This window comes from Oncorhynchus clarkii, chromosome 1, assembly GCF_045791955.1.
Source record: "Oncorhynchus clarkii lewisi isolate Uvic-CL-2024 chromosome 1, UVic_Ocla_1.0, whole genome shotgun sequence".
Lineage (NCBI taxonomy): Eukaryota > Metazoa > Chordata > Actinopteri > Salmoniformes > Salmonidae > Oncorhynchus > Oncorhynchus clarkii.
Genome location: NC_092147.1, coordinates 81,324,725 through 81,339,295, shown reverse-complemented (window position 1 = coordinate 81,339,295; position 14,571 = coordinate 81,324,725). Strand labels below are relative to the sequence as shown.

The 14,571-nt window shown below is 45.9% G+C and overlaps 1 protein-coding gene across 3 annotated transcripts in view; it reads left to right on the top strand.

Moving 5' to 3' along the window:
• The window catches only part of LOC139413123 (calcium-activated potassium channel subunit alpha-1a-like), a 309,221-nt gene that overhangs the window by 155,343 nt on the left and 139,307 nt on the right, over positions 1–14,571 (top strand). For all 3 annotated transcript variants that reach the window (XM_071160220.1, XM_071160212.1, XM_071160204.1), the window contains exon 3: positions 4,007–4,068. In XM_071160220.1, the coding sequence (XP_071016321.1) occupies positions 4,007–4,068 (62 nt within the window). The remainder of the gene's footprint in view (positions 1–4,006; positions 4,069–14,571) is intronic.

Below are 14,571 nucleotides of genomic sequence, written 5' to 3'. Positions count from 1 at the left end.
GTCGTGTGTTTTAATATCACGTGTTCAGTCGTGTAGTTTAACGTGTTCAGTTGTGTGTTTTAATGTGCTCAGTCGTGTGTTTTAACGTGTTCAGTCGTGTGTTTTAATGTGTTCAGTCGTGTGTTTTAACGTGTTCAGTCGTGTGTTTTAACGTGTTCAGTCGTGTGTTTTAATGTGCTCAGTCGTGTGTTTTAACGTGTTCAGTCGTGTGTTTTAATATTACGTGTTCAGTCGTGTGTTTTAATGTGTTCAGTCGTGTGTTTTAATATCACGTGTTCAGTCGTGTGTTTTAACGTGTTCAGTCATGTGTTTTAACGTGTTCAGTCATGTGTTTTAACGTGTTCAGTCATGTGTTTTAACGTGTTCAGTCGTGTGTTTTAATGTGTTCAGTCTTGTGTTTTAATGTGTTCAGTCGTGTGTTTTAACGTGTTCAGTCGTGTGTTTTAATGTGTTCAGTCGTGTGTTTTAATGTGTTCAGTCGTGTGTTTTAATATGTTCAGTCGTGTGTTTTAATGTGTTCAGTCGTGTGTTTTAACGTGTTCAGTCGTGTGTTTTAATATTACGTGTTCAGTCGTGTGTTTTAAAGTGTTCAGTCGTGTGTTTTAATGTGTTCAGTCATGTGTTTTAATGTGCTCAGTCGTGTGTTTTAATGTGTTCAGTCGTGTGTTTTAATATTACGTGTTCAGTCGTGTGTTTTAATGTGTTGTTTTCACGAGGTTTGTCCATCTGAGAGAGCTGGTCTCTGTGTGAACACGAGGTTTGTCCATCTGAGAGCTCATCTCTGTGTGAACATGAGGTTTATCCATCTGAGAGCTGGTCTCTGTGTGAACACAAGGTTTATCCATCTGAGCTGGTCTCTGTGTGAACACGAGGTTTATCCATCTGAGAGAGCTGGTCTCTGTGTGAACACAAGGTTGATCCATCTGAGAGCTGGTCTCTGTGAGAACACGAGGTTTATGCATCTGAGCTGGTCTCTGTGTGAACACGAACACTTACAGGTTTACAGCTGTTTAGTGTGTTCCCATTCCTTTTTCAATCTCTTATGTATACAACTGTACTTACAGTTGCTATTCACTATCCACTGTTCATTATTCAGGATGTAACATTTGGCCTCGCTCTGACATGAGGGACTACGTTCATTATTCAGGATGTAACGTTAGGCCTCGTACTGACGTGAGGGACTACGTTCATTATTCAGGATGTAACGTTAGGCCTCGTACTGACGTGAGGGACTACGTTCATTATTCAGGATGTAACGTTAGGCCTCGTACTGACGTGAGGGACTACGTTCATTATTCAGGATGTAACGTTAGGCCTCGTACTGACGTGAGGGACTACGTTCATTATTCAGGATGTAACGTTAGGCCTCGTACTGACGTGAGGGACTACGTTCATTATTCAGGATGTAACGTTAGGCCTCGTACTGACGTGAGGGACTACGTTCATTATTCAGGATGTAACGTTAGGCCTTGTACTGACGTGAGGGACTACGTTCATTATTCAGGATGTAACGTTAGGCCTCGTACTGACGTGAGGGACTACGTTCATTATTCAGGATGTAACGTTAGGCCTCGTACTGACATGAGGGACTACGTTCATTATTCAGGATGTAACGTTAGGCCTCGTACTGACGTGAGGGACTACATTCATTATTCAGGATGTAACGTTAGGCCTCGTACTGACGTGAGGGACTACGTTCATTATTCAGGATGTAACGTTAGGCCTCGTACTGACGTGAGGGACTACGTTCATTATTCAGGATGTAACGTTAGGCCTCGTACTGACGTGAGGGACTACGTTCATTATTCAGGATGTAACGTTAGGCCTCGTACTGACGTGAGGGACTACGTTCATTATTCAGGATGTAACGTTAGGCCTCGTACTGACGTGAGGGACTACGTTCATTATTCAGGATGTAACGTTAGGCCTCGTACTGACGTGAGGGACTACGTTCATTATTCAGGATGTAACGTTAGGCCTCGTACTGACGTGAGGGACTACGTTCATTATTCAGGATGTAACGTTAGGCCTTGTACTGACGTGAGGGACTACGTTCATTATTCAGGATGTAACGTTAGGCCTCGTACTGACGTGAGGGACTACGTTCATTATTCAGGATGTAACGTTAGGCCTTGTACTGACGTGAGGGACTACGTTCATTATTCAGGATGTAACGTTAGGCCTCGTACTGACGTGAGGGACTACGTTCATTATTCAGGATGTAACGTTAGCCCTCGTACTGACATGAGGGACTACGTTCATTATTCAGGATGTAGCCCTCCTGTAGGTGTGGGAGGGTCAAGAGACCCGGCAGAACGTGATGCTCAGGTTGGGCTGCAGGGTTAGAGCATAGCACTGACATTTATTTATTTTATATTTATTCCACCTTTTTTTAACCAGGTAGGCTAGTTGAGAACAATTTCTCATTTACAAAGCAAAGCAGTGCGACAAAAACAACAACACAGAGTTACATATGGGATGAACAAAAGTACAGTCAATAACACAATAGAAAAATCTATGTAGAGTGTGTGCAAATGTAGTAAGAATAGTTAGGTAAGGCAATAAAGAGGCCATAGAGGCGTTACAGCATTATTCTAAAATGTGTTAAATTGTTTCCCCCCCTCATCAAACTACACAGACATTGTTGAAGCACCTTTGGCAGTGAATACATCCTTGAGTCTTCTTGGGTATGACGCTACAAGCTTGGCACACATTTGGGAAGTTCCTGGATGGGGAGAGTTGCTGCACAGCTGTTTTCAGGTCTCTCCAGAGATGTTCAATCAGGTTCAAGTCTGGGCTCTGGTTGGGCCACTCAAGGACATTCGGAGACTCGTCCCGAAGCCACTCCTGCATTGTCTTGGCTGTGTGCTTCGGGTCGTTGTCCTGTTGGAAGGTGAACCTTTGCCCAAGAGGTTCTGAGTGCTCTGGGGCAGGTTTTCATCAAAGATCTTTCTGTACTTTGCTTCATTCATCTTTGCCTCGATCCTGACTCGTCTTCCAGTCCCTGTCACTGAAAAACATCCCCACAGCATGATGCTGCCACCACCATGCATCACTGTAGGGATGGTGCCACGTTTCCTCCAGATGTGACGCTTGGCATTCAGGCCAAAGAGTTCAATCTTGGTTTCATCAGACCAGAGAATCTTGTTTCTCATGGTCTGAGAGTCTTTAGGTGCTTTTTGCCAAACTCCAAGCAGGCTGTCATGTGCCTTTTACTGATGAGTGGTTTTCTTCTGGCCACTCTACCATAAAGGCCTGATTGTTGGAGTGCTACAGAGATGGTTGTCCTTCTGGAAGGTTTTCACATCTCTACAGAGGAACTCTGGAGCTCTGTCAGAGTGACCATCGAGTTCTTGGTCACCTTCCTGACCAAAGCCCTTCTCCCCCGATTGCTCAGTTTGGCCGGGCGGCCAGCTCTAGGAAGAGTCTTGGTGGTTCCAAACTTCTTCCATTTAAGAATGATTGAGGTCACTGTGTTCTTGGGGACCTTCAATGCTGCAGAAATGTTTTGGTACCCCTCCCCAGACCTGTGCCTCGACACAATCCTGTCTCTGTGAGCTCTACAGACAATTCCTTCGACCTCGTGGTTTGGTTTTTAGCTCTGACATGCACTGTCAACTGTGAGACCTTATATAGACAGGTGTGTGCCTTTCCAAATCATGTCCAATCAATTGAATATACCACAGGTGGACTCCAATCAAGTTGTAGAAACATCAATGGAAACAGGATGCACCTGAGCTCAATTTCAAGTCTCATTGCAAAGGGTCTGAATACTTATGTAAATAAGGTGTTTGTTTTTTATATTTTATACATTTGCAAACATTTCTAAAAACCTGTTTCTACTTTGTCATTATGGGGTATTCTGTGTAGATTGCTGAGGATTTTTTCATTTATTTATTCAATTTTAGACTGAGGCTGAAGATGTCTGAATACTTTGCGAAGGCACTGTACATGTTTGCGTTCTAAATCTGATGTATCTCTCTTTCTCTCTCCTCTCCCCCTATAGGTTGTGCTAGTTTTCGCTCTCAGCATTGGAGCACTTGGAATATACTTTATAGATTCTTCTGAGTAAGTATCCCCTTTTTATGTGCTAATATGTGCTTTTGTGTTGAGCTGCCATTGAACACTACGTTGTAATTTCATATCACATCGGATATTTCTTCACCCAAGTGAACTCATACATGGAAGGCTACAGTCACTCACATTGGTGAAATATAATTCTTACTGAGTTACGTAGCTGCATGGAATGAGTTCTTCATCTATGGGTTGCTATTGAACATGATATGATATTAATAGATACTTCAGACACACGGTGTGGTCCTCGTCGTCCAGTATAATGTGCTGGGTTTGATGGTAGGTTTGATGATTTCTGTGTGTTATCTGAAAGACTATAAAGCTCCTCTCCTCCTTTATGGTTTTGTCAATAGAAGCCGGTCAGCCTTGCGCCAAACTTTGTTTCCATGGTAACCTAGATAGACCAGGATATCAGTGGATCTGCCTGGTCCTCAGAGACACCCCCACTTGTAAACACACACACACCATCTGTAGACACACACACGCCATCTGTAAACCCACACACACACATACCTACACCCCCCACCTGTAGACACACACGCGGGCATACACACGCATACACACACACACACACGGTAAACTAAGCATCCCATACTTAAAATCACCCACCCACGCCATTCTCAGGCTCTCACCCATCCGAGTTCTGACCAGCAGAGTTAATAATACTATGACAATGAAAAATCTGTCCTTGTGCCCTTGAGCAAGGCATTTAATCCTATTTGATCCTATAAGTTGCTCTGGATAAGAGCATCTGCTAAATGACTAGGGAAATATCTAGGAAAATATCTAGGGAGATATCTAGGAAAATATCTACGGAAGTATCTAGGGAAATATCTAGGGAAATGCTGACAGTGATACATGTCTTTCCTTTATTGTAGACTACGTGCATCTGTTTATGGACATGTGTGGTTTTTTATGATTCTGTTCCTAGACTCACTGCTATCCTCCCTCTGCATGTTTCCTCTGCTATCCTCCCTCTGCATGTTTCCTCTGCTATCCTCCCTTGGCTTGTTTCCTCTGCTATCCTCCCTCGGCTTGTTTCCTCTTCTATCCTCCCTCTGCATGTTTCCTCTGCTATCCTCCCTCTGCATGTTTCCTCTGCTATCCTTCCTCTGCATGTTTCCTCTGCTATCCTCCCTCGGCTTGTTTCCTCTGCTATCCTCCCTTGGCTTGTTTCCTCTGCTATCCTCCCTCGGCATGCTATCCTTCGGCATGTTTCCTCTGCTATCCTCCCCCGGCTTGTTTCCTCTGCTATCCTCCCTCGACTTGTTTCCTCTGCTATCCTCCCCGGCTTGTTTCCTCTGCTATCCTCCCTCGGCTTGTTTCCTCTGCTATCCTCCCTCGGCATGTTTCCTCTGCTATCCTCCCCCGGCTTGTTTCCTCTGTTATCCTCCCTCGACTTGTTTCCTCTGCTATCCTCCCCCGGCTTGTTTCCTCTGCTATCCTCCCTCGGCTTGTTTCCTCTGCTATCCTCCCTCGGCTTGTTTCCTCTGCTATCCTCCCTTGGCTGGTTTCCTCCGCTATCCTCTCTTGGCTTGTTTCCTCTGCTAATCGCCCTCGGCATGTTTCCTCTGCTATCCTCCCTCGGCTTGTTTCCTCTGCTATCCTCCCTCGGCTTGTTTCCTCTGCTATCCTCCCTCGGCATGTTTCCTCTGCTATCCTCCCCCGGCTTGTTTCCTCTGCTATCCTCCCTCGGCTTGTTTCCTCTGCTATCCTCCCTCGGCATGTTTCCTCTGCTATCCTCCCTCGGCTTGTTTCCTCTGCTATCCTCCCTCGGCTTGTTTCCTCTGCTATCCTCCCTCGGCATGTTTCCTCCGCTATCCTCCCCCGGCTTGTTTCCTCTGCTATCCTCCCTTGGCTTGTTTCCTCTGCTATCCTCCCTTGGCTTGTTTCCTCTGCAATCCTCCCTCGGCTTGTTTCCTCTGCAATCCTCCCTCAGCTTGTTTCCTCTGCTATCCTCCCTTGGCTTGTTTCCTCCGCCATCCTCCCTCGGCTTGTTTCCTCCGCTATCCTCCCTCGGCTTGTTTCCTCCGCTATCCTCCCTCGGCTTGTTTCCTCCGCTATCCTCCCTCGGCTTGTTTCCTCCGCTATCCTCCCTCGGCTTGTTTCCTCCGCTATCCTCCCTCGGCTTGTTTCCTCTGCCATTGTTTCCTCTGCTATCCTCCCTTGGCTTGTTTCCTCCGCTATCCTCCCTCGGCTTGTTTCCTCCGCTATCCTCCCTCGGCTTGTTTCCTCTGCTATCCTCCCTTGGCTTGTTTCCTCCGCTATCCTCCCTCGGTTTGTTTCCTCTGCCATTGTTTCCTCTGCTATCCTCCCTCGGCATGTTTCCTCCGCTATCCTCCCTTGGCTTGTTTCCTCTGCTATCCTCCCTCGGCTTGTTTCCTCCGCTATCCTCCCTCGGCTTGTTTCCTCCGCTATCCTCCCTCGGCTTGTTTCCTCTGCCATTCTTTCCTCTGCTATCCTCCCTCGGCTTGTTTCCTATGCCATTGTTTCCTCTGCTATCCTCCCTCGGTTTGTTTCCTCTGCCATTGTTTCCTCTGCTATCCTCCCTCGGCTTGTTTCCTCCGCTATCCTCCCTCGGCTTGTTTCCTCCGCTATCCTCCCTCGGCTTGTTTCCTCCGCTATCCTCCCTCGGCTTGTTTCCTCTGCCATTGTTTCCTCTGCTATCCTCCCTCGGCTTGTTTCCTCCGCTATCCTCCCTCGGTTTGTTTCCTCTGCCATTGTTTCCTCTGCTATCCTCCCTCGGCTTGTTTCCTCCGCTATCCTCCCTCGGCTTGTTTCCTCCGCTATCCTCCCTCGGCTTGTTTCCTCCGCTATCCTCCCTCGGCTTGTTTCCTCTGCCATTGTTTCCTCTGCTATCCTCCCTCGGCTTGTTTCCTCTGCCATTGTTTCCTCTGCTATCCTTCCTCGGTTTGTTTCCTCTGCCATTGTTTCCTCTGCTATCCTCCCTCGGCTTGTTTCCTCTGCTATCCTCCCTCGGCTTGTTTCCTCTGCCATACAGATAGTAGGTCTGAGTGTTGCCGTGACAAGAAAAAAATGAAAGTAATGAAATGAATAAAATCATGCCAAGTCTGTCATCTGCGGTGTTATCTGAGCAGTAGTGCAGGTCACGGTAGTGTGGAAATGATTCCTGGCATTCCAAGTCTGTCATCTGCGGTGTTATCTGAGCAGTAGTGCAGGTCACGGTAGTGTGGAAATGATTCCTGGCATGCCAAGTCTGTCATCTGCGGTGTTATCTGAGCAGTAGTGCAGGTCACGGTAGTGTGGAAATGATTCCTGGCATGCCAAGTCTGTCATCTGCGGTGTTATCTGAGCAGTAGTGCAGGTCACGGTAGTGTGGAAATGATTCCTGGCATGCCAAGTCTGTCATCTGCGGTGTTATCTGAGCAGTAGTGCAGGTCACGGTAGTGTGGAAATGATTCCTGGCATGCCAAGTCTGTCATCTGCGGTGTTATCTGAGCAGTAGTGCAGGTCACGGTAGTGTGGAAATGATTCCTGGCATGCCAAGTCTGTCATCTGCGGTGTTATCTGAGCAGTAGTGCAGGTCACGGTAGTGTGGAAATGATTCCTGGCATGCCAAGTCTGTCATCTGCGGTGTTATCTGAGCAGTAGTGCAGGTCACGGTAGTGTGGAAATGATTCCTGGCATGCCAAGTCTGTCATCTGCGGTGTTATCTGAGCAGTAGTGCAGGTCACGGTAGTGTGGAAATGATTCCTGGCATGCCAAGTCTGTCATCTGCGGTGTTATCTGAGCAGTAGTGCAGGTCACGGTAGTGTGGAAATGATTCCTGGCATGCCAAGTCTGTCATCTGCGGTGTTATCTGAGCAGTAGTGCAGGTCACGGTAGTGTGGAAATGATTCCTGGCATGCCAAGTCTGTCATCTGCGGTGTTATCTGAGCAGTAGTGCAGGTCACGGTAGTGTGGAAATGATTCCTGGCATGCCAAGTCTGTCATCTGCGGTGTTATCTGAGCAGTAGTGCAGGTCACGGTAGTGTGGAAATGATTCCTGGCATGCCAAGTCTGTCATCTGCGGTGTTATCTGAGCAGTAGTGCAGGTCACGGTAGTGTGGAAATGATTCCTGGCATGCCAAGTCTGTCATCTGCGGTGTTATCTGAGCAGTAGTGCAGGTCACGGTAGTGTGGAAATGATTCCTGGCATGCCAAGTCTGTCATCTGCGGTGTTATCTGAGCAGTAGTGCAGGTCACGGTAGTGTGGAAATGATTCCTGGCATGCCAAGTCTGTCATCTGCGGTGTTATCTGAGCAGTAGTGCAGGTCACGGTAGTGTGGAAATGATTCCTGGCATGCCAAGTCTGTCATCTGCGGTGTTATCTGAGCAGTAGTGCAAGTCACGGTAGTGTGGAAATGATTCCTGGCATGTGTCTCGTCCCTTGTTTATAGAAAGGGATATAGTCCTTCCCCTCTTTACCTCTCCCTCTTTCGTTCCCTCTCTATCCCTCCCTATCGCTCTCTCTTCCCTCTATCTCATTCTCCCCCTCCCTTTATCTTTTCCTTTCCCCACTCAACTCTTTTCATTCTGATCTGACTCGACTGTATATTTCAGACAAAAAGAGGGATACAAATCTCCTTTATAATGCCAAGGTCAAGGCTTGATGGGAAGAAACCATCTCTGAGTTTCTCTCTATCCTTTTATCCACCTCTCTCTCTCCCTCCTCTAATTCTCTATCTCCCTCTGTCTCTCTCCTCCCACTCCCTTCCTCCACCTATCTATCTCACTGTGAGCCCGGTGTGTAAGGCTCAGACAGTGTCTGTGTGATTTGTCTCTGTTTGTTAGCAGCCTAGAATGTTATCAAACCATTTAGAATGATATAAATGGACAAAACAGTAAATGCAGTGTTTCTGCCTGCAGAGGCTCTGTCACCAGTCTGTCATCAGGTGGTCACCAGGCAGCCACCAGTCTGTGTCTGTCACCAGTCTGTGTCTGTCACCAGCTTGTCTGTCTGTCACCAGCCTGTCTGTGTCTGTCACCAGCCTGTCTGTGTCTGTCACCAGGGCGGGCAGGCAGGCAGGCAGGCAGGCAGACAGACAGACAGCACCTGACATTAAACTCTATAGAGAGCCTAGACGAGGTGATTGACAAGACAGTAAGCCTCTGGATACACAGAGAGGTTGATCTAACGCATGAGAGACAGAGAGACATACCTGACAGCTCTAGGGAAGAACACTAGGTATTACAGAAGGATCCTAAAGAAGGATATTAGGTTTTAGAGAAGGATCCTAGGTATTAGGGACGGATCCTAGGTATTAGGGAAGGATCCTAGGGAAGGATACTAGGTATTAGGGAATGATCCTAGGGAAACACAAGATTTTAGGGAAGGATGTTAGCTGTAGTTAAGGACTGTTTCTCTGACTCATTAGATAATAATGATTTTACAGTTGTGTGTGTGTCTCTGTCTCTGTCTGTCTCTGTCTCTCTCTGTCTCTCTCTGTCTCTGTCTGTCTCTGTCTGTCTCTGTCTCTCTCTGTCTCTCTCTGTCTCTGTCTGTCTCTGTCTCTCTCTGTCTCTGTCTGTCTCTGTCTCTCTCTGTCTCTGTCTGTCTCTGTCTCTCTCTGTCTCTGTCTGTCTCTGTCTCTCTCTGTCTCTTTCTTTCTTTAATGTGACCGACTTATCCCTGGGTGTGGGTGTGGGTGTGGGTGTGTGTGTGTGTGTGTGTGTGTGTGTGTGTGTGTGTGTGTGTGTGTGTGTGTGTGTGTGTGTGTGTGTGTATCTCTCTCTGTGTGAGTGTGTGTTGACTTGTAGACTCTTCCTCTCCCCCTGATCCTAAACACGTTCTCACATGTGCGCATCAACGCAGCTCAAACACTCTTTGCATGATCTTTCCTTCTGGTGTTCTGAAATATTAACGATTGATCCGATCGATGGTCAGAGAGCTCCAGGTCAGCTGTTAATGGAAGTCATTACTGTAGCAAATAACACAGCCTTGATAACATACTGCATATTCACAATACATTATAGCCTCATCTCTTGCTCTTTAGAGCGGCTCTTTTGAAGAGAGAGAGGGAGATGGGGAGAGAGGGAGGGGGAGAGAGGGAGATGGGGAGAGAGGGAGGGAGGGAGAGAGAGGGAGATGGGGAGAGAGGGAGGGAGAGAGGGAGATGGGAAGAGAGGGAGGGAGATCTTTTTATAACATGGGCTTTTAAGTCTACCTCAGTGGAGCTGTGTTCTGCTCTCCCAAGAGGAAGGAGGTCCACACACAGCACTGATCAGTGGGTACGAAACACCAGTATCCTCCCCAGGGTTATGTTTTTCCAGGTGGCTGTTGTTTTTAGAAGAGCTGTAGAGTGTTACTAACCTTAACCCTGCAGTGGAATGCTTTGTAAACACAGTGAAAACAGGTGGAAGGGATATTAGAGGGAGGTTCTATTGACTGGAATAAAGTACTGTACCTCTTATTCTTGTAATCAGGAGGGAATAAACTGGAAATCTGTGAATCCTTTTGGAAAGTTACCAGAGTTGTTTAACCCTATGAAGAAATAACAGATCAATTGTATTGGAATATGAGGTGATACGTGGAGCTCTGAGTTTTTCCTGGTCAGGTCATGTGGCCAAGGTAAAAACTCCTGGTCCTAACGACAGAGACCAGTGAGAATAATAGGTTGGATTATGGAGGTCTGCCAGTCAGTCAAAGAGGGTTACTGTCATTTCACTGGATACATTCATTGTGCATCTGTGGAGAGAGAGAGTCATAATCCCTGTTTATCTCTCTTTACTATTATTCGGCAATACAACATTTGTTGCAAAGCTGATGCTATTTTGGTAATATTTTCTTTGGGAGCATACTTCTCCCTCCCTCCCTCCCTCCCTCCCTCCCTCCCTCCCTCCCTCCCTCCCTCCCTCCCACGTCCTAGTCTGTTTTAAATGCTTAATCTCATCCTTCTCTTCTCTGCTCCTGTTGAACGAGGGAGTGAATGAATGAGGTATGTATTCAATAGACTCTGCAGGAAGGCCCTTCTAGAAGGATCTCCTTATTCCTGGCAATTGTCACACACACACACACACACACACACACACACAAACACAGCACACACACATACACGGCACACACACACCGATACACACACATACTGTTTCTGGGTTATCAGATAGCTGTGTGTGTGTGTGCGCGCGTGCGATCAATGACAGCAGTGAAGAGAGAAACAGTTCTTAATTACTTATTAATGGGATGAGGTGAGAAATATGTTTGGAAGCGGACTGGGCAGACCTGAAGGGTATTGGATCTACAAACGGTCTGCTAAGTTTTATCCAACTGATTAGTATACATTTCCATGACAGACTGACCAGGTGAATCCAGGTGAAAGCTATGATCCCTTATTGATGTCACTTGTTAAATCCACTTTAATCAGTGTAGATGAAGGGGAGGAGGCAGGTTAAAGATGGATTCCTAAGCCTTGAAACATGGATTGTGGATGTGTGCCATTCAGAGGGTGAATGGGCAAGACTTAAGTGCCTTTTAACGGGGTATGGTAGTAGGTGCCAGGAGTACCGGTTTGAGTGTGTCAAGAACTGCAACGCTGCTGGGTTTTTCACACTCAACTGTTTCCCGGGTGTATCAAGAAGGTCCACCACCCAAAGGACATCCATCCAAGCTGACACAACTGTGGGAAGTCAACATTGGCCAGCATCTCTGTGGAACGCCTTCGACAGCTTTGTGGAGTCCATGCCCCGTCGAATTGAGGCTGTTCTGAAGGAAAAAGGAAGTGCAACTTAATATTAGGAAGGTGTTCCTAATGTTTTGTACACTCAGTTTATGGTTTAGAGCCGCAGCCGCGCTGAACACAGAGAAATGAAAAGGTTTGATTTAATTTGTAGAGCAGGTTTAGTATTTTGTGGTCTCAAGTCCCCCTGTCCACACAAATGACAGTTAATTCACATTGTTTTGTTTTTTGGAGGCGTTTTAATGTTTAACAATACCTCTTATTTAAACTGGCTCAATGCTCCGCAGACAGATAGCAAGACAAATGTTAGTTGTCAACGTCATGTTCTTGGCACATCCCAAATGACACCCTATTCCCTTTCTAGTGCACTACATTTGACCAAAACCCATAGGGACTAGGGTGTCATTTGGGAAGCAGTGACTGTCTCTTATGACTGTACAGCAGGGATATTCAGATCAGCCTACTCAGCTCTACCTGGTAATTGCTGATAAGACATAGAAAACCATGATTGAATTATCATGGACAAATGAATGACTAATTGAAATTCTGTTTTAAAATTAGTTTGTAGTGTAGTTAGTGTGTAGTTACATGTAATTACATCAATTCATTGAATTTATTGTAAACATTGTATTTCTGTGTAACTGAATGGGATCTGTTGTGGACTGACTTGGGGACAGGTTCAGTCCAATACCTGTATACGGGAATCTGCTCTCTGTTGGATTGTGATTGAAACCTGTTTTCTCGGAAGAGGAAGGAAAAGCCATGAAGCTTCTAGCTGGGAAATAGTGGGAAATAGTGCTAGAGAATGACTGTTCCCACCTGGCCACACGCACACGTACCCCCCCCCCCCACACACCTCATCATAGGGACACTTCAACTATGACAGACAACATGAGAAGAAAATAAACCCAGAAAATCACATTGTAGGATTTTTAATTAATTTATTTGCAAATTATGGTGGAAAATAAGTATTTGGTCACCTACACCTACAAACAAGGAAGATTTCTGGCTCTCCACTCGTTACCTGTATTAATGGCACCTGTTTGAACTGAATTTTTTTTCCTCATTTTGTCTGTCTTAGTTGAAGTGTACCTATGATGAAAATTACAGGCCTCTCTCATCTTTTTAATTGGGAGAACTTGCATAATTGGTGGCTGACTAAATACTTTTTTGCCCCACTGTATATAACATCTAGTCTCCATCCATGTCCTTTTTAATATCGAGTCTCCATCCATCTCCTAAATAACATCTTGAGTCTCCATCCACCTCCTATGTAACATCTAGAGTCTCCATCCACCTCCTATGTAACATCTAGAGTCTCCATCCACCTCCTATATAACATCTAGACTCTCCATCCACCTCCTATATAACATCTAGAGTCTCCATCCACCTCCTATGTAACATCTAGAGTCTCCATACACCTCCTATATAACATCTAGAGTCTCCATCCACCTCCTATATAACATCTAGAGTCTCCATCCACCTCCTATATAACATCTAGAGTCTCCATCCACCTCCTATATAACATCTAGAGTCTCCAGCCATCTTCTACATTATACACATGGAGGAAATGGTCATGCCGTGTTAATTTTCTTCCCTGTCACAAAGCCCAGACATACTGCAGGCTCTTTAGCAGAAAAAATAACATGATAAATGATTCCCAGCTATTGTATATTCCTCCAGAGACGTAGTCTGAATGTAACACCTGCATGGTCTCATTACTTTACATGTATATTGTATATTCCTCCAGAGACGTAGTCTGAATGTAACACCTGCATGGTCTCATTACTTTACATGTATATTGTATATTCCTCCAGAGACGTAGTCTGAATGTAACACCTGCATGGTCTCATTACTTTTACATGTATATTGTATATTCCTCCAGAGACGTAGTCTGAATGTAACACCTGCATGGTCTCATTACTTTTACATGTATACTTTGGTTATTTAGCAGACACTCTTATCCAGAGCAAATTGCAGTTAGTGCATTCATCTAAGTTAGGTAGAATAACCACATCAACAACACAACCCAGACAGAGCAGCTTGGAGTTAATGGAAGTTGAGAACGATGTTAGTTTAATCAGTGAATGGGCAGATAGATAAGGAAAGTCCTGTCGTTTTATTTGCATTTATATAAGCATGGAGGCTTTTATCACATAATTGGTTTTATGTTCAAAGGGATGTGATGGGGATGTGGTTTGGTTTTGTAACGTGTGTGTGTGTGTGTGTGTGTGTGTGTGTGTGTGTGTGTGTGTGTGTGTGTGTGTGTGTGTGTGTGTGTGTGTGTGTGTGTGTGTGTGTGTGTGTGTGTGTGTGTGTGTGTGTGTGTGTGTGTGTGTGTGTGTGTGCGTGCGTGCGTGCGTGCGTGCGTGCGTGCGTGCGTGCGTGCGTGCGCGCGCGCGTGCGTGTGTTGGAGGTTTAAGGCTGTGTGTTTTTCCCGAGAACATTTTTGACGGTGCATACTCGCTATACCAGGATGGTTCTGTTCAGTATTGCCAATCTGAGACACTCTTCTGCATTGTGTTGATGTTGATTTCCCTTTCACTGATCTGACCCCAGATCAGCAGGCTCAGGCTGTGGTTCAGGTGCACACTGTTGTTAAGTGTTATATATTGTTATCCACAAGCTGTTCCCCAGTCAGTTTAAAGCCTGCCTGTCTGAGCATGGCCCGGTCTGTTTAACAAAAGAGGACGAGATTAGTGCTGTGATTGTGTGTGTGTTCGTACGCGATGTGCATGTGTGTTGTTGTGTGACTGTGAGGGACGTCTCTGCAGAGGGGATTTAGGATAAATAAAAAAGGACATGTTATTTTTAGACTCCC